The sequence below is a fragment of the Betta splendens genome, chromosome 2 (genome assembly GCF_900634795.4).
Source record: "Betta splendens chromosome 2, fBetSpl5.4, whole genome shotgun sequence".
NCBI lineage: Eukaryota > Metazoa > Chordata > Actinopteri > Anabantiformes > Osphronemidae > Betta > Betta splendens.
Genome location: NC_040882.2, coordinates 24,354,457 through 24,374,661, shown reverse-complemented (window position 1 = coordinate 24,374,661; position 20,205 = coordinate 24,354,457). Strand labels below are relative to the sequence as shown.

Below are 20,205 nucleotides of genomic sequence, written 5' to 3'. Positions count from 1 at the left end.
TCCAATCAACACCTATTGTTAAAACGGCAGATTTCAAAACACGTCTTGATGAACTATTGTCCTGGCCCTGGAGGAAATAACTTTTCTTTTGTGCCCGTTTGACTTGGTAATAGTCTGTCTCAAAATAATAATACGACCCGCTTCACGCAGTCCCTGCATAGAAATGGAGCTGTCCAGCTTTTATTGGGGTTGCTAAGCGCACGACACGTCGTCCACGCGATACAAAGGCCGCTGACATTTTCCACGCGGATCAGAACCGAGGCAACGATGGCGGAGTGCTGTATAATGCATCTATTGCTGTCTAGCTAGCTGTCTAGCTAGCTGTCGCGCGCCGGACGCTAGCTTGTCTCTCCCTGGGACGCCGGCTTTGAAACGGGGGCCTGGGGCCGCGTGGCATCGATGCGAGGCGCGTGCTAGCGTTGTAATTAGCCTCCATCATGGCTGCTGCATCAGATCAATCACACGCATCCGCATGCATCCCTTTATAATTCACAGTCTGCTCAACTGCACTACGTTTCCTCTAGTCAGCACAACATGCAGTATTAATTGTGCCGCGGCGCCGTCGAGTTATTTCAGCCGCCGACGTCGTCGCTATTGTGAGTTGAAACAAAGCCTCGTCCTCCGCTCTCTGTTGAGCCGCGCGAGTCTCCAGATGCGTATCAGCCACATATCCAAAGGAAACGACTGCGGAGTATTCAGCTGAGTTTATCTTTGCCCTTTGGAGACAGACACTCTTGTCTGAGCTCCAAAAGACCACTCGCTGTGTCCCTGCCTTGAAAGCGGAGATAAGCCTCGCACCAGAATGCAAATATAAGCGTTGATGTCAAAGAGGATTCATTATATGAGCTGCATTGTCTCCAAAAGAATGGTTGTGTACTTGCACTGTTCGAAGACTACAAGAACTCCAACGCCATCTAAATTAATTATCATAGGGGACCAGCTTTTATTGTATAATTCAAACAATGCGCGTGTAATCTAGGCCCTGACTTCTGCCTCTGTGGAAGCAGTTTACTACATTTATCTGGCTCAGCAACTCTTCTTTCTTTTCCTAATGTTGAATTTGGAGGCGTCCGACTCCCACCGCACGAACCTCCGGCGTGTGCCAAATTTATCCTTTAATGGAATTTCGGTGTGCACAGCCAGGTAGATGTCGACAGCGTGTGCAGAATCACGGACTGACCTTTCAGGTGGAGAGAGAAATTGCATCATGTTAGACCTGTTGTGGCACCAAAATAAATGGATTAATTTTAGAGAGGTTAGCTGAGGAGGGCTGATTTGTCTCCAGATGGATTAGTGCTACTTCAGAATAACGAGGGCACGCGTCCTATTTGAAAAGAAATACCAAATCTTTTCTCAAACTTTCATAAGAACTACTCTTCAGAGCAGGTTTCGTGGTTCAGAATTTTTTGTTTTGAAATAGGGCAGTTTTGCCTTATAGTAATATGTTTCCGTCAATGTAAGGAAACTCTTGTATTTTATAATATTTTTAATTTGTATTTCAAGGCTCTGTAAGTGTTCGTCAGCCTTGGCGGCGTCAGCTCGACTTTCTCGGCTCTCAAGCTTGAGACCTCACTGAGAACAGCAGTCAACCTGAAGTAAATAAATTCCTCCTCACAAGCAATGCTCTTCACCGGATGAGAGCACACCCTGGGGTGATGACCTTTCCCTGGCCTGACCCGGACTCCATGTGGCGTCTGACAGAGTAAGAGAGCGTGTGCGAGCGAGTCTCAGGTTGACTTTCCTCCGCTCGAGAAGACAGAGCTACAACCCACAAACAGAAAATAAGATCTTTGCTTTATATTTTGCTCCGATAGGTCTAATAAACTACAGCCGAGATGTAATACCTTAGACTCATACGAACCAAATGTGCGTTTGGGCTCCAACTACTGTGGGAGGAACAAATGGCAACTTTTACTAACTACAGCCAAACATTAGTCTCCATAGAGTTGACATTTTAGTTTAATACATGTTAATAAATAGACGGTCGGCAAAAGTTCAGACATGCAAACAAAACCCTGGATTCGTGCCTGGTTACAAACTAAGTGTTAATAAAACTCGCATGAACTGTAAAAGGAAACAAATTACGGGTCTGGAGCTGTTAAGTAAGCGAACAACCCAGAGAGCTGCTGTTTACACCATGTACTTTAAGTATTGTTTACACACGTCTCATCTGTCACCGCCAGCCATAAACAAGCTGCTTCCTCTCCCCGCGTACGACACATTGGACGCGTCACGCGTGACAACACCTCCCTGAAAGTGGCCGCTCGTCCAAACACTCAAAGCGTTTGCTTATCGAGCGCTAAGCTCTCGCTACGGACCTCACACAAGTCCGGGTCCCGCGTCCAACTCGGAGTTTCTCAGAAAAACACCCGAGTCTCTGTCGCAGAGATGAACTGCAGCTTATCGTCCAAATATAATATTGGAGAGAGGGAAAACTGCACGATGTAGGAATCTTATGAAAGCCGCTAATCTGCATGAATGGCTAAGAAGGATTATTCCTGTCAGGAGCAAAATGGATGCTCGCTTTTTGAGACCTAGCGTTGGATTTTTGTAAGCAGGAGAAGTAGTTCAGGAGGACGATGGGCGCCGACCTGGGTCGGACCGGCTCGGTTCTACAGGCGCCCGGTGCCGCTCACCTTCAGTCAGTTCCAGTCTAAATCCCGAGTCTTGTCACCCATCGCGTGCAAACGGCGGCGGCGAGTCCGTGACGCGCCTCCCTCTCCCGCCCGCGCCGATCGATCGCCCCGCGAGCGCGTGGGCGCCCGCGTACGTTCTCGCGAGGCCCTTCAGCGATGCTCTCCAAATCCCCCGCGCCCACGCGCGCCCATTGTGCTCGCGTCGGCTACATTCATCCCCCGTCATCGTAATCCGCTGTGAGCGGCTCTGCGCGTCCTTTGGAAGCGGCGGCTCCGGTGCGAGGACGGAATTAGCCGCTGGATCCGGCGCCATTGTAGTCACCTTGCATAGAGACGGAGGTGTGTGCTGTGAGTTTGTGTAGGATGCTTGAATGGACCCGTCCGCCGGCTTCCTGGAGCTCCACACAGAGCAGGCCGGCTCCCACCGACAGCCTGCCCTCAACCCCTCGACCCCCGACTGCTGTGACGGAGCTGGTCGGCTGCCAGAGCCCAGTGTGTGGTGCATGGGGCTGCGTGGAGGACGGCGGGGGGGCTTCCTCACCTGCGTTACCCACAATGCACCGTGCTGGCTGATGGAGCTCACGACTGCTATCTTGAAGCGGATTAGTTGGTTTATTTGCGATGTTGAAGGTCCTCTACTTTAAAGCAGGAAACTTAAAAAATGCACTTTAACAAGCTCGTCTCTGAACAATGACTTCTGGTTCTGCACACAAATCGACCCAACCCTTGGTTTTTAGTGCTCCGCGCTTTTACTGAAGAGCTAAACGTGCGGCGCTGAAGGCTGTTGCCTCCTCTCTTGTAATGTTTCCACGGGCGTTTTAAGGTTGTTTTTTTTTGTGCTGTGCCAGGAGACAGGCTGAATGAGAGAAGATGGATGCTGAGGCGCGCAGCTGGGAAAGATAATGAATGAAGTCGACCGTGGGTGGCGAAGACCATCACTAACTCGTAATGGGTCCCAGCAGAGAGACGTGGATATTGACCCGTCCGTCACTTCTCCCCCCTCGCTTTTTTTACCCATCCAACGCACACGGAGCATTAAACAAATACTACCATGCACTCGCACGCGCCTCAAGTCCTGAGATCACCCTGTCTCCCCCCAGCGCCAGCCTGTGTGTGGAGGCGCCGAGGCAGTTCGGACATGTTTGCTCTCCTTAACTGAAAGCAAACCCAGGGTTTGAGCCGGTGGACGGGGCCCTTCTCAACAAACACGGTGGAGGAACTCCGGAGACGTCCCCTGGACGCGCCCGCCTCTTGTTTGACTTACCTCAGGCCAGCGTCTCTTTATGCGGATTCTGGTGGACTCACTCTGAGCTATTTGGCAGATCCAGTGTAGCTCCTTCTGCCTTTTTTCTCTCCTCGTGAACTTTTAAAAGCTCGTGAACCTTTCTCTCTTTCCACTTGCTCGGTATTTTCCTCCTGATATAAATCACTTTATTTCTGAAAGGTAACACTGGTGCACACCAATTCCCCTTTATTACTCTCCAATGTGGACAAATCTGTCTGGCTCTGACAGCTGCCGCACTGTCTTACGCCGCTGCCTGCTCCATTTTTCACCTCTCTTTCCTTCACGGATTCATTTATTCACCCACTCATGCATTCATGTACTCATTTTCTTCATCTATGTCAGGGGTCAATAGACTGAGGGGACTCAACCCACTTACTGTCATCAGAGGCAGCAGCAGGATAAGCCAGCGATTACAGTGATTACAGTTTGTGCTTACACTGGGCTCTGGTGCTTTGTGTCACATCTCCCCCTGTCAGCTGGCAGTCTGAGCTCTAATCTGCCAGTTATAACAAACAGCAGATGAGAGCGCGAGGGAAAAAAGCTGTGAGCGAGGAAAATGAGGCACGTGGATGAAAAGGAATGGTTGATGGGCCAAACCACTGTTTGCCGATGGCACCTACGGTGGAATCTTGGGATCCTTTTGTTGGGCTGACGCAGCGCCGAGCGAGCGCTCGCGTGTTTGCATCCGTTTCCCTCCCACCCTGACGGTTCAAAGGCCCGCGTCAGGGCCCGGCGTCTGATGAAATCGTGATTATCCGGCTAATTGGTAATTGTGAAGTCGCGGCGGCGCGGGCAGCTTCTCCAGCTATCGATCCTCCTCCCCCTCCGCTATTGATTAGCACTTAATACATTTAATTGTAATTATTTTTCCACCTTGTTTTATTCCTCTGGCGAGGTCCGCGAGCCTTCAGGACTCTGACGGCAAACTGATCAGCTGCCAGTGTGTGTGGAGGTAAAAATGACAAAAAACAACAACAAAAGGAGCAGTGATAAAAGGGATTTTGAATATGGGTCAGGAGAGATGTTTAGGCTGGGATTAAAGTTGCAATCCATGTTAAATGCATATTATGATGTTTAATCCCTGCAGAGGAAGTCACTACAAGCTCTGATTAAAATCCCTGATTTGGTTCTAGTTTGATTTCAGCTTTGTTGAAGAACAAACGTGTCCTCGCTGCTCACTTCAATGGTTTCCAGTGAAAAAACGATGGCTAAAAGTGTTCATGCAGGAGTTTGAGCATCCATGTTGCTCCCAGCTCCGTGGCGTCGACCCTCCATTTGCTGATTTGACTGGCAGTTACCGCCCAGGAATGAACTTCCCATCGCGTGAGAGGCGAAGGGGGCGGGCGCCGCTTTATGAAGCCGTTAAGGCTCACATGGGAGAGCGTCTGCGTCGTCTCATTACTAGGCTGCCTTGAAATGAGATGGGCCTCTTCTTTTGCTTGTCCCTCACTACTTCCATTGATTCTTCGGCAGCCAATCAATGTTAATTAAGGTGTAGAGAATCCCATAATCGCGGCGTATGAATCATTGTGTCAGACCCCGCCTTGACCTTCACAGGGCTTACGTCCTGAACTGCCTGCTGGGGAATAAATACCTTTTTATATATTACAAGGTAATGGCGCTTTGTGATGGAGTTGATTTGATGGACGACGCCTCTCCGTACAGTAGCTGGCAGCGCCGGGACTCGCTTCGCGGCGGCGCCTCGACCTTCGCGTCCCCCGACGGGCGGATCGGCGCTTGTCAAAGCGCTCTAAGAGTTAATGCCGTGCGATAAGTGTGGCCATTATGTGTGGCGAGAGCCTCTCCGTGCGTGAGAGGCGCGGGCCGTGATTGATGACTGCCAAAAACAGGAAGGCACGCGCGAACGCCACCCGCGCCGTAATTGTGTTTTATAATGAAGAGCTGCGTCTGACGCCGGAGCTGATTTAGCACTCGGTTGATTGTGTCTAACCCTCTGCTCCACCAGCAGCGCCGCCGCCATCCATCACGGAGCAATAATAACCGTGTAGTTTAGAGCCTGAAGATCTCGCCATGGCTGTGTCTCCTCCAGCTACAACCTTCATGAGGTGAAGGGCGACCTTCATCGCATCTAACCTCTAGAAGACGTAGAGTCCAACTGTCCGTCAGAGTAAATCAAGATCAAGATCAAGATTTCTCAACTTTGAAGTTAATTCTAAAACTAATTCTGTGTTTTTGTGTTCAGATGTTTTGGTCAAATGCCACATTTGAAGTGAATGAAGGGGCCAAAACCTTACGAGCACCGCTTAATATAAGGCTTCTTCATTATACAACAATAATGCACACATAACAGGATGATCACGTCTCCACAGTGAGAACCTTGTAAAAGTGGAATCGCAGGCAGAGCTGCTAACGAACGGATGCCGTGTGGAGGTTTTGACCCGGTCCGTCCTCGTCTGTTCCCTCTCTACTGCAGGACAGTCGAACTGAAGCCTCCTCCGCTGCTGTGCAGAGCAGTGACTTCATTCACTGCTTTAACCAGTACACGTCTGCGTTGCAGCCATATTAATCTGATGTTGTTAAGGTTGTTGGTCCCATTTTAATATTAAAATGCCTTATATTTCTCCCTTTTCCTCCAGATGCAATAACAGGACCCAGTGCGCTGTTGTGGCCGGACCAGATGTATTTCCCGACCCATGCCCCGGAACCTACAAATACCTGGAAGTCCAATATGAATGCGTGCCCTACAGTACGTATCCCTTGGTGGTCTCCACCCGCTCAGCTCGTTCCCCCAACATCCGTGTAATGTTCTCCATCTCATCTCATAACATCACGAAGGATCCGTCGAAACATCCAAACGGACGCGGCGCTAGACGTGAAGGCGAGTGATGGGCTCTGTGATTAGAACAAGGAGGTTGGAGCGGTGCAGGAAATATTATTGACACCATTGTTTGCAGAAATACGCCGGTATGTGAGCGGAGTGATGTTTACGCGCTGATGCGACGCTGTTTATATGAGGTGTTTATAGTCTTTGTTGTAGCTGACAGGAGATTAATGCTTTCTTCATTTCTTCATCCGCCATGGTGTCAGTTATGTCAACAGTGTCCCACCGTCCTCCATGGGATGATTTATTGATCATAAAGTAAGAATATCCTGGATATATATGAATATAGTAGAGGCGGTATTAAACTGATTTGACAGGCACTTAATTTGAGGCTGATATGTAACAATGTAAGGAATACAACTGCATATCTGATACTAAACCCAGACAGAGACAGTATTAGCTGTGTTCCCTCCTTTTTTAGATGGTGCTTGTCAAAACCTTCCCATCAGCTCCCCCGGTTCACAGCACTTTAATATCTTTGAGGAATCATGTCTGATCGTGTCATGTCTCTCTTAGCATACCAGCAAGAAAGACCGTTTGACTCCCATCAAAACCAAACATACTTGTTGTTTTCGGTTCAGTTCAGCTCAGTGGACGCCAGTTAATGTTCAGACTAGCGAGGCGTCTCTGAGGGGAGTAAATAAAGGGGATTTAATTAGTGCAGAAGGTGAAAAGCACTGTCGGGGTTGCATGTAGGCTGAACGGAAACATTTGGGCTGGTGGTGGAGGGACCAGCAGGGGGTGACGGGGTAAACACACACACACACGCACACACAAACACGCACACGCACACACACGCACACACAAACACGCTCACACACACACACACACAAACACACACACGCACACATGTACACACACGCACGCACACACACACACACACAAACACACACACGCACACACACACACACACGCACGCACACACACACACACACGCACACGCACACACACACACGCACACACACACACAGGAAGTCCAAGTGAGACCTCAGGAAGGACGTAACCGTAGCTATTGTGTCAGAATGACCCTTTAAAGCGCAACAACAAAGTCACATTTATTCCGCCGGCCCCAGAGTCCTGACGCGACTTTCTCAGAAACGATGAAACAGGAAATGTGTGGTCGTGGGCAGTCTGCAGCTGCTGGGTTCAGGCGACCTCCGATAATTAAAATCAAAGGCGTTTGATGTCCTGACATGGTTCCCTCGGTGCTGCTCCCCACAGGAGCTTTCATGTTGTGAAGTAGGGATAATTTCCACATGTGATGCAGAGCTGGCGGGACGCCGTCTGAGCGCTGACTCGGGCTGACGCGCACGTTTTGCTGACTCATGTTTCCGAGGAACCTGACGTGAAGGCAGCAGCCCGACATTTGTGCCTGTTATCGGTCGCGCGTTGATATTTTTACATATATTATCCAACCTACAGATTGAACTTCCTTTCCACATTGCGTTAGGAATTAGGCACCTTGAGTGAAATAACAATGAACTGTTTTGGGTTGAAGCGCTCTGCCAGCAACGCACAATGATTGCAGTCGCCGTGTAGGCGGTTATTTGTGTATTGAGCAGGGAAGTGGAGCGTAATCACCAGCGGCCGCTGGAGACGCCTTTTATAGCCGGGTGTGAATATAATTAACCCAGCGGACGCTCAGCGGGAAGCCGCCTAAACCAAGCAATCGCATCCCAAAGCTCGGTCTAATTATAATATGGAAATGTCCAAAAATAAAGCGGAATGCGTTGGACTGGCATTCCATGGACACCGGGCCTCGTTTAGAGACACGGCAGCTCAACTGATGGGCTTTTAACGCGAGTCTCTTTGCCCAGTTGCTCAGACAGACTGAAGGATTTGAGGGTTTAATAAGAGGAGCAGCCACCCATGACTGCAGCTCTCCTTGGGCGAGGGTTCCACTGACAAGCCGCCCTCTCGGCCCCGACGCCATCTCCCTCACGCTCCTTTTCCCTTACATTTCCACGCCGCTATCGCTTTATTTGCTGGCTCTGCGGTCTCCTGCCTCCCTCCATCCCCTCCTCCTCCTCCTCCAGCCGTCACCGACGCCTTTTATCTGTATTCTGCTTGAGGGGCTTCTTTTCTTTTAGGATGAAATTACCGACACCTCTTCTCCATATCTTCATAAGCCGGCGAGATTGTGCAATCAGATCCGCCGCTAATAACGCCAGAGGAGTGTGCTAAATCGATGGACACATGCCACGGATAGGATATTGATTTTATTAATTCGCAATTTGATCCACTCCATCAGCTGCAGTGGGAAAAAAAATAAAAGGCTGCATCAAGTCGGTCGAGAGCTTGTGACGCTTTCACCTGAGCTTCCGTCTAATTATCGCTGTCAGAAAGCTGAAACTGCATTTCATAAAGACCTTTTTTTATTATCTAAAAGCGATGTTCCTGACATGAACATCTGTCTGCGCATCGCGCCGACCCCCCGGTGGGGAGCCGCGAACAAGGGCGCGCTCCGTTGCGCTACACCGATTCCCGGCCGCACCCTCTCACCTCATCGCTCCCCGCTCGGATGTTCCTCAGCCAGCGCTTCGCGTACAGTAGCTCTCATTTTCACGGCTCCTCCCGAAGGTCGAGGCCACACGAGGTCAACGCCCCGCGTTCTCCCTCGCCAGTAATTATCTCTCCGGTCGCCCCTCAAATTCTGCGAGGTGTCACACGAGGGAGCGCGTGGAGAGTTTCTCTGCGGTTGTTTCCTTTCGGGTCCGTTTCTTTGCTATTAACCGCCTCTCCCCAGTAATTAGATGCACCTTTCAATGCAGTTTCCATGGCAAATTGACTGATTTGGTCCAGGCGCCTGGTCAAACCCCTCATCCCTAAAAAAACGAGGTGTAGGGGATAATTACAGTCCTTTCAGGGAGCCGCTTTTGTTCAGCTCCCGTCTCCAAATTGACACCTCACGGTGTGTGTGTGTGTGTGTGTGTGTGTACGGCCGATTCGGTGGAGAGACGGGAAGACAGTGGGAGAACAAAGGAAGGGAACCTGCTGGCTCTCCGCTGCTATACATGAGCCACCGGTTCCCCCCACTGTTTGTGGCTAATAAGGACAATGTAAAAGCTCGCCTGGCACAGCGGGTTCCGGCTCAGCCCGTCAGATATGGCTCACGCTTCAGAAGCTAAGCCAGCACACGTAATCACGCAATCAAGTCGAGCAGTGTAATCCCGAATCCTCGCAGAAACTTCGCATGTAATGTGTCGAGCTCTTCCGTTTCCAACTTGCCTAATTGTTTTTTAATTGATTCCGCTAATAGTAACACGGCAAACAGGTTCAGGGGCAGCTAATTGAATAATGGAGTGGATTGTTTTGGCAAGTTTCGCTCGGCACCTGCTGCCGATTCCTGCCCTTCTGTGTTGGCAGGTGAAGCCATGAAATTGATGCTCCACACATGGCTATCACTTACAGTGCAGCTCGGCCATAATGTGGCGTGATTACTGGGCCCATTACGCCGCGGTCACACCTAAGGTAAACACCACCTGTGTCACCGCCGCGAGGCGTACAGGCTTCTTCCCGCTAATGCGCTAACCATTAGCATTCCAGCATCGCCTCGGCTCTACCGCGCCGGCAGCTTCCGCCGCCTCGGATAATCTTTTAGCAACTTTTAAGCTTCTTGAAGAGTAGATCACTCCGCCCGATGCTATCAGTAAATCTACTAAGCAGATTGTACGGAAGTTCGGTGGCTTGCCGCCCTTGAGCTCCCCGCCGCGCGTTCATCAGGTCTAGTGTGGGAGTCAACAGCGTGACAGCAGATACATCACACAGCTGCAGCCTCCTCGCTGCCCGCTGAAATGCCACTGAGCATTAGTCCTGCTCGTTCGCGGGGCCTTTTCCCCACCTGAGCAGGCAGCTCGGCGTCTTCCAGGGGCTGGAATGGCGGCCGCCTCATCGTTCAGTGACAGCTGACCACTCCCCCGCCCACGCGGCGCTCTCTGATTACTATGACGCCCTGTCACATATTTCACACGCGCCATTCACGCTGGTGTCGTGGCCTGTGTTGGCAGAGATTTATCTCATCACAGCACGTTGGCTTTTAAATTGGTCTCTGCAGAAGCGTTCAGCTTCCAGTCCAAATTTTGAAGTTTTGAAGTGGGGAAAAAAGTGGCAAATGTTTTGTTATTATTTAAGGGGATTAAAAGATGTTTTTCCTTTTCCTCCCGAGTGGGCGTGTCGGTGTCAGTGTTTGATTGACAGCTTAGCCAGCAGGCATATTTGCCGCATTGATATGGACAAAGTAAACAAGCCTGAGCTGCTGTCTGCAGCTTATAGGCTGCTGAGTGACAGCACTTTGCAAGGACGTGGACCACACCAGAACCAGAGCCGACCAGCGCTGGGTTGATGGGGTTCGCTGTTAGAAGAAGGCACAAACATGTATCTTTACTCAAAAGTCAAACGCAAAATATTAATGGCTCCATCAATCCATCGATGTGGAAGTGATGGAAAACAATTATTTCCAACATATATTTAGTAATGTTGGCTCCTTGGTAATTATGAATGAATAAATGTTATTAGATCAATATTGGATTGTTTAATTAAAAAAAAGAAAAGACATGTGTAATAAACCTTATAACATTTTATGTACAGTAGCTGCTTTGACGGAACATTAACCAAATATTTATTATGACATATTTTTACTTTGTGTTATTTCATTTGAGCTGTGACATAATTGCAGAGGGAAGCTGTGATCATAAATATGGATGCATGTGTGAATCTGAAGATGTGGAAACTGGCGCCCAGGTTGATTTGTTCTTTTATTTACGACATCCAAACCCACTGGATCGTCCCCGCGCTTCCATCGTGACGGAGGAAAACATGCCGACTGCAGCAAACTGCAGCGAACGTCCCCGCCTGCTGAACGCGCTTCTTCTAGGAGCGTTCGTAACCATTAGCGTTTATATAACACATGTAAAAGCTTTAATCTCAGCGTTTCCTCCACCAGCTACCCACACACGCACTCAGGCACCAGTGTCTCCAACACTTGTTGTGGTGCCAAGTGTCGAGGATATAGCACTAATTAGAGACCGGTCTCTTCGGGGGGTCTCTCCGTTTAATGATCACCCTGCTAATCAAAGCATTTTTCAATTTTTTCAATTTCCTTTTCCTTTCTCTCTTTTTTCCTTGGTGCTCCTCCACGTTCGGCCCCACACCGAACTAAATACCCACCTTCCTCTCGCTCCACGCCCCCCGATCCCTTCGTTGCCCTTCGGAACCTCAAGGTCCTTGAAAATCAAGGCGTATTTTAGAAGGTGCAATTAGGTTATTTCTGCTCCAGTTGTCGCTGTGTTCCACAAAAAAAAAAAGAAAAAAGTATTTAATTTTGTTGTGCACAGGCTGCACTTGTGTTTTATTCCCACCGAGGCGGGTCCCACGTGGGTCACGAGCTGGACCAGCGCCAGGCCCCTGCACCTGTCCGTCAAAGAGAGAGAGTAACGCATGCAGGCAGGCGACGAGGCACGCACGCGGCGGCGTTCTGCGTCGCCAAGGTTACGAGGCGGCCTGGCTGCTTCTCAGGGGGGACGGGGACGGAAAGCGATGGAGACACTGAGGGAGGAGATTGAATGAGTACGAGAAGGGGGCACAAAGAGAACAGACAAGTGGTTGAAAGGGGAAAAAAAGGGGCTGTTGAAAAATGGAACCTGGAATGATGGTATGGCACCAACTGAGGGAAGCGAAGGCAGGCGGAGGGAGGGGCCGTGTGAGGGATGGAGAGGGAATTCAGAAAGAGAGAGATGGGAGCCGGGCGTCCTCCCCCATCCTTAGGCACATGCTATTCAAAGCCCCGTAATTTGTGCCATTAATTAAAAAGCTGATGGGATTGAGTTAAGGGGTTTGCGCTGCGCAACTCCTCGGCCGAGACAGAGCGAGCGAGAGAGAGAGAGAGGGAATGGGTGGAAGAAAAGGGAATGGGGAAATATCGCAAAATATATTGAAGCCATTCCACCATGAATCTCTATTAGCGGCTAATGATACCATTCTGATACCTCTCAACCATTAGTGTGAAATTGGGAAGCTTTAATTATTCAAATGAAAATCCATACAGCTGCCGCTCACAAAGCAGGGCCGCTGCTCACAATAGCTAAAGGTCCCCATTGTGTCTGAAGGGGGAAGTAGACGGCAGAGCAAATAGAGCGGCACAGAGACGTTCGATGTTTGGCGGCTAACAAGCGTTAGAGGCGGCGGCCATGTTGGCCTTTCCAGCCTCGTGCTCGTTTGTCGCTGCTTCTGCCCGAACCTGTTGCCAGAACTGTCGCCAACCTGGCCAGGAAGCGGATCCACTCAGACCGCGGCCTGGCAGAACACTCATCTGAACTCTGTCCATTACGGTCACTGAAGCAACGGAACCCTTCCCAAAATATGCAGTGTGCGCATGGCAGCCGCCCTGAGGGAATCGCTCCTGGAGAGTGAATGAGATGCACTTGCGGCGTCTCGGAGCGCGGCGCTTGACCCCCGGACTGCGCCGCTAAGATAAGGCTGCTCACACTGGGCTGACTCCAGGTCTGCCTGCGGTTCATACGTGGGACGAGTGCGTGGCTTTGTGTTTGTCCAGCCAGTGACGTCTACTCAGCTGATAACTTCATGGTGCCCCTTAAATTCCCACGCATCGTTAAATTTGTGTATATTCCCTCTCTGCAATCTCTCGATGCCGTTTTTGCATTTAATAATTGAACGGCCACTCGGTGTTCATCACGTCGCCTCTTATTCAGATCATTAGCTGATTGCCTCATCTAGTGTTTTACCGTCGCAGAGAGACGTGTGATTATTAGCGCCGTTTCACCATTCAGTGGAGTATCTTGATTAATTGTATTTACGGGCGCCTCCTAATATTTTCTACACGCGCTGATGTCGTGGAGGCTGCTGTGCTTTTACTTATATGACAGCTGTATATAACTAAATCAACTCTGTCGTGTCATAACAAGACAATATGGAGTGTTTTGTTGACCACAAAGGAAAGTTTGTGGAGCCTCTAAATGAGATGCGCCGCCGTCTTTCTTGTGTGATGAAAGATGATGTAACCCTTTCACTAGGGGGTAAAAGTAGCTTCAAAAGCCCCTTTGCTCTGCTTTTCCTGTTTTCCTGTATATTGTTAGTTTCTCAGCCATCACAGAGAGGAGAGCGCAGAGAATCATGGGAGCGAAAGAGGACTGGCTGAGAAGACAGGATGAGAGAGCTAAGTGCTTTTTAGTGACTCAGTGACAGCCGTGACCAAAATCGTATTAAGGTCACAATGGGGGTGGTGAGGTTCAGTAAAGAAGCTTTTCAAATGAATCAATTCTCCATCTCACTCCACTTTTCTTACGGCTGCCGCTCTTGTGTCTGTGACGCCGCGAGTCTGTTGCCCGTGTGCAGTGGAACATGAGCAGACATGACATGGTGCTGCCCGGCGTCACGCGAGGCGACCTTGCTGTGGCCGGAGCGCCTTCAGACCCGGAGCGGCACCGGATCCGGAGCGGCGCCGGATCCGGAGCACCGTCGGACCCGGAGCGCCGCCGCCGGATCCGGAACCCCGCAGCCGCGGCCCAGGGAGCGGCGTGTTTCCTTGTCGGGGACTTCATCCGCATCCTTTACTCCTTCCTCACACCATCTCCCCCGGCGATTGTGTCGTATAGCGCTCCTCACATCCCCGCCGCTAATGCCTTTTTCTATAGATCATTACCCTCCTCTTCCCTCGCCACTGTTAGCGATCGCTCAATCAGAAACGCCGGCCTCCCCGCGGTCCCTCGCTATGTGGCCGCTGCTCGTGGGAGGTGAAGAGGCTTCGATTGAGGACGTTTGGCCGTTTACTTTGATTTGATCTATGGGCTCCACATGCAGCTCCGAATTATTGGCGAATTTGTGTTGCCATTAAGGGTGATTCAGATGTAGCCCGGAGCTATTGTTGCTCGGGCTCGCTATGGACTTATCGCGTTTCAATGACAGCTGGAATGTTTGCTGTTGATGAGGCGCTGGGCCGCGCGAGTGTGACGAGTGCAATTTTATGATCTGACAAGCACAGACGACTTGTTGAAAGCCTCTCCCCTCCCCACCGTCCCTGCTTCCCTCCTTCCCCGTCCAACATGGCTTCACCAGATCATTTTTCATTGGCTCGCCGCTTTGCATTAATATTGTTCTCCTCTAATAACTTTCCCATCTTTCAAAGTTTAGGCCCGCCCTCCCCCTACCCACTGACCTCCATACCTCACTCTGTTGCACTCTCCATTTGGAGGAGAGGACTCTTGTAAGCCCTGGTAACAGAGGTTAATCCTCTCTTATTAGAAGCGGGATTACTGGAGGGGAAGGGACATCGGCCGCTGCGTGGACGCTAACCCCCTCTGCAAATGGAGGAGATGAGAAAAAATGCCATAACTGACACAAGAAGCCCGGCCAGGGGAAGTGATATATATAGATGATGTAGGAGATGTAGGCTTGGGAGCGATACATGGCTTTTTTACTGGCACTTGTTGAGCTGCCAGTTTAGCTTATTTCCTGTGGGTCGGATTTGGAAAATACATGTGAATGGTTGAACGTCCCTCCATCTGAAAGGTCACCTGAAGGTTTAGGCCTGCGTGTTACTCACACTGTGGATGTTGTGGTGGTATCGCTGCAGTAGGGCTGGAAAACAGCTCAGGCCCTTTGTTTTTCTTTGTCCTTCTCAGTATCCCGACTGGAGATGAAGCGTGAGCTGCTTACTGTATAAGAATAGGGAGCAGGTCATCATTTAATATATACAAGCACCTTCTGTATTTAAGAGATAAATGTAACAGGACACTGTGAGTCTCTGATTGTGCAGGTGCTGTCACTTCTGTCCCTGGGCTCCTTGTTTGGTGTCGATGTTCAGCTTAATACAGTGTGAACCATATGTAGCAGCTCAAGAGCCTCAAGGTGGTGGAGACCAAAACCGAGCACAAAGCTCGCTGAACACAGGACTGACTGATGATTTGAATCAATGCTTGCACGATGTTGTTAATCAGCTTTTCAGATCCAATACATGATAATATAGTGTAGCATCTTAGAGCACATGCTGTGATTGTGGATTTGGGTAGAATGTTTGTGAGGTTCATTTCCCCACTGTGCACCTGTTTTACGCGCTCTCATCCTCCACTCATCACCATAAAACCAAATATGTTGTTCAGTTTAAGACGTGTTTAATCAGTTTTTTTCCCTCCAGGCTCACGTGACCTGCACTTTTCCACTTTCTCAAAGCTCCCAGGACGATGAAATGTTGTGTCTGTTCCACTAACCGTCTTTTTTGTGTGGCTGCTGTGAAATACGGACAGTTATCACATCATTAATCTGTTTTTTCCCTGTCTTTCTCTCCCCTTCATGCCTAAAAATAGAAGTGGAGCAAAAAGGTAACTAAATGCCAACAACTTTCCATTTCACTGGGGTAAACGCTTGCACACTTTATTGTTTTCATTCATTTGCTATCACTTTTTCCGGTGATGGGTTTGCTGAAGCAGGTTTCCGTCATTCTGCAGGTGCGTCTTCTTTGTATGACTCACTGTAGTCACGGGATGTCATTCATGGGGAAAATGAAATTGTTCAGGGATGCACCTAATGTGCAAACACATTCCATCCATTTTGTACAGTGAGTAATGAGCTGCACTCCCTCCTTCATTCCTTGCTCATCAGCTGGATCCCAGATTGACAGTATTTTTGACATTGCCGTGCACGGCAGAGGATAAGTCTTCGTCACAGACCTGCAGAAATCCTGTAACTCTGGCATGTTTTTATTCCCCGTAATAACTAAAGATTATTCTGGCTCTGCTTTATCAGCTGTATAATATTAAAGGAGAGGGCTATAGAGGATGATCAATAGCTTGTCCAATGAGCTGTCAGCATTTTGATTACAGCTCTAACGTGATGATGGCTATAACCTTCAGGGACTCTGCAGTCAATAGTGGAGACAGATCATAGCAGCCGTGTTCCTACCTTATCAGCACTTCATGATGCTGCAGGACATATGCTAAATGCGCCCAAGGAGCATCGTGTTAAGTGTTATTTTTTTTTAACACGAGTGGGGAAATGTGTCTTTGTCGGACAAAATTGGACGGAAGACAATGATAGAAGTGATTCATTAAAGCAGAGTCAGGACTCGGGTTTTAATAGCCGGGCATTAAATTTGGTTTCGCTGTAGTCGTTAACGGACGACACGCGAGTAAAATGTAAAATCTGTGGCTGAGAGAACGAGCAATGGAGGTGAAGCCGGAGTTGAAGCCGTTTTTGTGTGAACTTCCCCATGAAAGCCATGTTTGCTTTCATGTCACTTCTCTAATACCTCATGCCTCCTCCGTGCGTGTGCTTACATCCTTAAAAAAAGCATCTTTCACCACCTCCTCCGAGCCCAGTGTGCCGTCGGTACAAAGCTTGCCTCCTGTGACCTCTGCACCCTGGCACATCTCGTCTGTTGCAACAGCCCTCTTAGCGTTTAGCCGGGATGTTTGCCGAGGCGCTGTGTCAATAGGATGCATCTCGCCACATTTCTCACCCGCAGGTAGACAACATGTTTAATCTTAAGAGTTTGCAAAGGGATTGAAGCCTGTGATTTTGCTGTCTCCTTCTCTTCCTTCTCCTTGGAGAGTCCGGCTTTTACCTCTCGACAGATGTGCAGCTAGAAGCCGCCGGCGCTGTGTCAGACTCCTGGACCATTACATTTAGTTTTTATGTGTGATGGATTGTGGTAGAGGGGAAAACTGCTGTCAAAGTCATTCATTGTCTCTTTATCTGACAATTTGACAAGTGTTACTTTTTCCTCTTCAACTATTTTTGGTGTTTGAATGAATATCAGCTGTTTTAATACACTTGGCTTATCGGGATTTGCATTTAAATAAACCCTAGCAATGTAGCAACAATGTAGAGCTGAATCCAGATCAGTCTCCTCAGAAAGAATGAAAATTACAATTGTCCTGGTCCAAGATAATCCATAATGAACTGAAATTAACTTTTCCAAACGGAGCCTACTATTGACCTGCTTTAGCTGCATTGCCTCTGCCTGGCTTTATCAAATTTGAGCGCACAGCAGTTCACACGTAATTAGTTTACAGTGTGTGGTATTGTAAATCATGCTGCAGACTAAAAATGTCATGTGGATGAAATAATGGACAGGCAATCATTATATAGATGATGTAATTACTGGACTGTGTGTTTGTTTTTGCTTGTTCCTCTGAACCGCTTCAGCCGATTACACTAGTGTTCCATTATTTTTTTGGTACTTTTTGCAGGTTTGTATGTTTAATTATTTGCTCATGAATTTTTACAGCTAATATGTTTTAAGTAAAGAGAAGAATGGAGCCTTTTTTGTGTTGGTGCGATGACTTTACTTCATATAAGAGAAAAAAACATTCAGCACCGTGTTACTGTGGGTTGAGTCACACTGTGGTGAGTTCACAGCATCTTCTGACTTATCTCTTCTACGCTAAAGCAGGAAAAATTACATTCACTTAAACTGTTTGCCCCCGCCCACAATCTGCAAAGAAGCCTCTTTGTTCTGTTATGTTTTTGACATCGGGGTCACAGACAAACTGAATTTTGTGAATGTTGTACTTCATGTAAAGACCACGGTTAGTAACTAAAACCTAAACCAGCACTTACATTAATGCATTTTAGATGTAGCTGAAGTGGTGGATGGGTTTGTGTTAGTTGACATGTTCCAAGCATAGAGCAGCTGTGTATTTTAACCTTTAACCCACTGTAAACGCTGGAGACTCAGAGCCAGTTTGATTTGCAGTAAGTACAGTATTGTGATGTTTAATACCTGCCAATGTAACTCTGTACTTGTTTTTCCCCTATTTTGGCTCCTCAGTATTCCTGTGTCCAGGGCTTCTGCGCAGGGTCTTCCAGAGCGAGCACCTCTTCGAATCGGACCACCAGTCTGGAGCCTGGTGCAAAGACCCTCTCCAGGCCTCCGATAAGATCTACTACATGCCCTGGACACCGTACCGCACAGACACGTTGACCGAGTACTCCTCCAAAGAAGACTTCATCGCCGGGAGGCCCACCACCACCTACAAACTCCCGCATCGAGTGGACGGGACGGGCTTCGTGGTCTACGACGGCGCACTCTTCTTCAACAAGGAGCGCACGCGCAACATCGTCAAGTTCGACCTGCGGACTCGCATCAAAAGCGGCGAGGCCATCATCGCCAACGCCAACTACCACGACACGTCCCCGTACCGCTGGGGAGGGAAGTCGGACATCGACCTGGCGGTGGACGAGAACGGCCTCTGGGTGATTTATGCCACGGAGCAGAACAACGGGCGCATCGTCATCAGCCAGCTCAACCCCTACACGCTGCGCGTGGAGGGGACCTGGGACACGGCGTACGACAAGCGCTCGGCGTCCAACGCCTTCATGATCTGCGGAATCCTCTACGTGGTAAAGTCGGTGTATGAGGACGATGACAATGAAGCTACGGGGAACAAGATCGACTACATCTACAACACGGAGCTGAGCAAAGATGGCTTCCTGGACATCCCCTTCCCCAACTCCTACCAGTACATCGCTGCTGTGGATTACAATCCTAGAGACAACCTGCTGTATGTTTGGAACAACTACCACGTGGTGAAGTACTCTCTGGACTTTGGCGCCCTGGACAACAGACTCGGTAAAACCTGCTTCTTTTAATATTCGTAATAGTTACTGTGTCAAGTATTTGTCAAATATTTGGGGCTTTTTTTGCAGTTCTGGTTATTATTAGAAATTAATGTCATCTGCAGTGCTATAGTGACACAGTTTCATCTGGTGTCTGTCTAGAGTGGAGTGACATTTAAGACGTATTCATGGTCCCAAGAGGGTGGTTCTAGTAATTTTGGGATTCATTGACCTTTTCTTTGAGCAGTAACTGGAACATCACCATCTCCGAGTTCCTGCTCCTCAGGGGGTGAATCGTTTACATCGTCTCAGCAGTGATTCCTTGTGCTTTTTTCCACGCAACACATTTGTGTGGTGGGATGTAAAGAACAGCTTGACTTGGTGAACTTGTTAGTTTCATGTATTTTGGTTGAATGGCAAAACACAGGGTCTGAATATACATTGTTAAGATATTACTATAAACTTTGCCACTTCAGCATACGTGTGGGCTGCTGACAGCTGGATGTAAACAGTGCTGCTCAGTGTGTTACAGTTAATTATTCCCCAATAGGTTAGAGTCAAAGTGTAGTACAATACGTTTTGTTTAGTATATTTCAGCGCTGCCTAATCGGTGATTATAGCTGCAAAAATCCATCAGGCATCAAAAACCCTGATTAAATTATCTTTAGTTTGTCGGACTGTTAACACAGTTTTTTCACATTTAGTGTTTTCAGTATCAGTTTAAAGTCCTTTATGTGGCGTCTGTTGCCTGTGCAAAGAAACAAGAGGCTGCTCAAATTAAACTCCACAGAACTCTTTTGAAAAGTCTAATTTCTCGGCTCCATTGTTCTTTTTATAAATTGGCGCTTGTTGGGAAGCATGAAATGGAAAAA

General features: G+C 48.7%; 1 protein-coding gene across 19 annotated transcripts in view; it reads left to right on the top strand.

The window, feature by feature from the left end:
* LOC114851028 (adhesion G protein-coupled receptor L3-like) overlaps nucleotides 1–20,205 on the top strand; it is a 160,724-nt gene that overhangs the window by 81,731 nt on the left and 58,788 nt on the right. For 8 of the 19 annotated variants that reach the window (XM_055514571.1, XM_055514568.1, XM_055514567.1 and 5 more), the window contains exons 5-7: nucleotides 6,519–6,628; nucleotides 16,081–16,096; nucleotides 18,538–19,346. In XM_055514571.1, the coding sequence (XP_055370546.1) occupies nucleotides 6,519–6,628; nucleotides 16,081–16,096; nucleotides 18,538–19,346 (935 nt within the window). The remainder of the gene's footprint in view (nucleotides 1–6,518; nucleotides 6,629–16,080; nucleotides 16,097–18,537; nucleotides 19,347–20,205) is intronic. The other 11 variants (XM_029142548.3, XM_029142546.3, XM_029142545.3 and 8 more) reach the window with 2 other exon arrangements.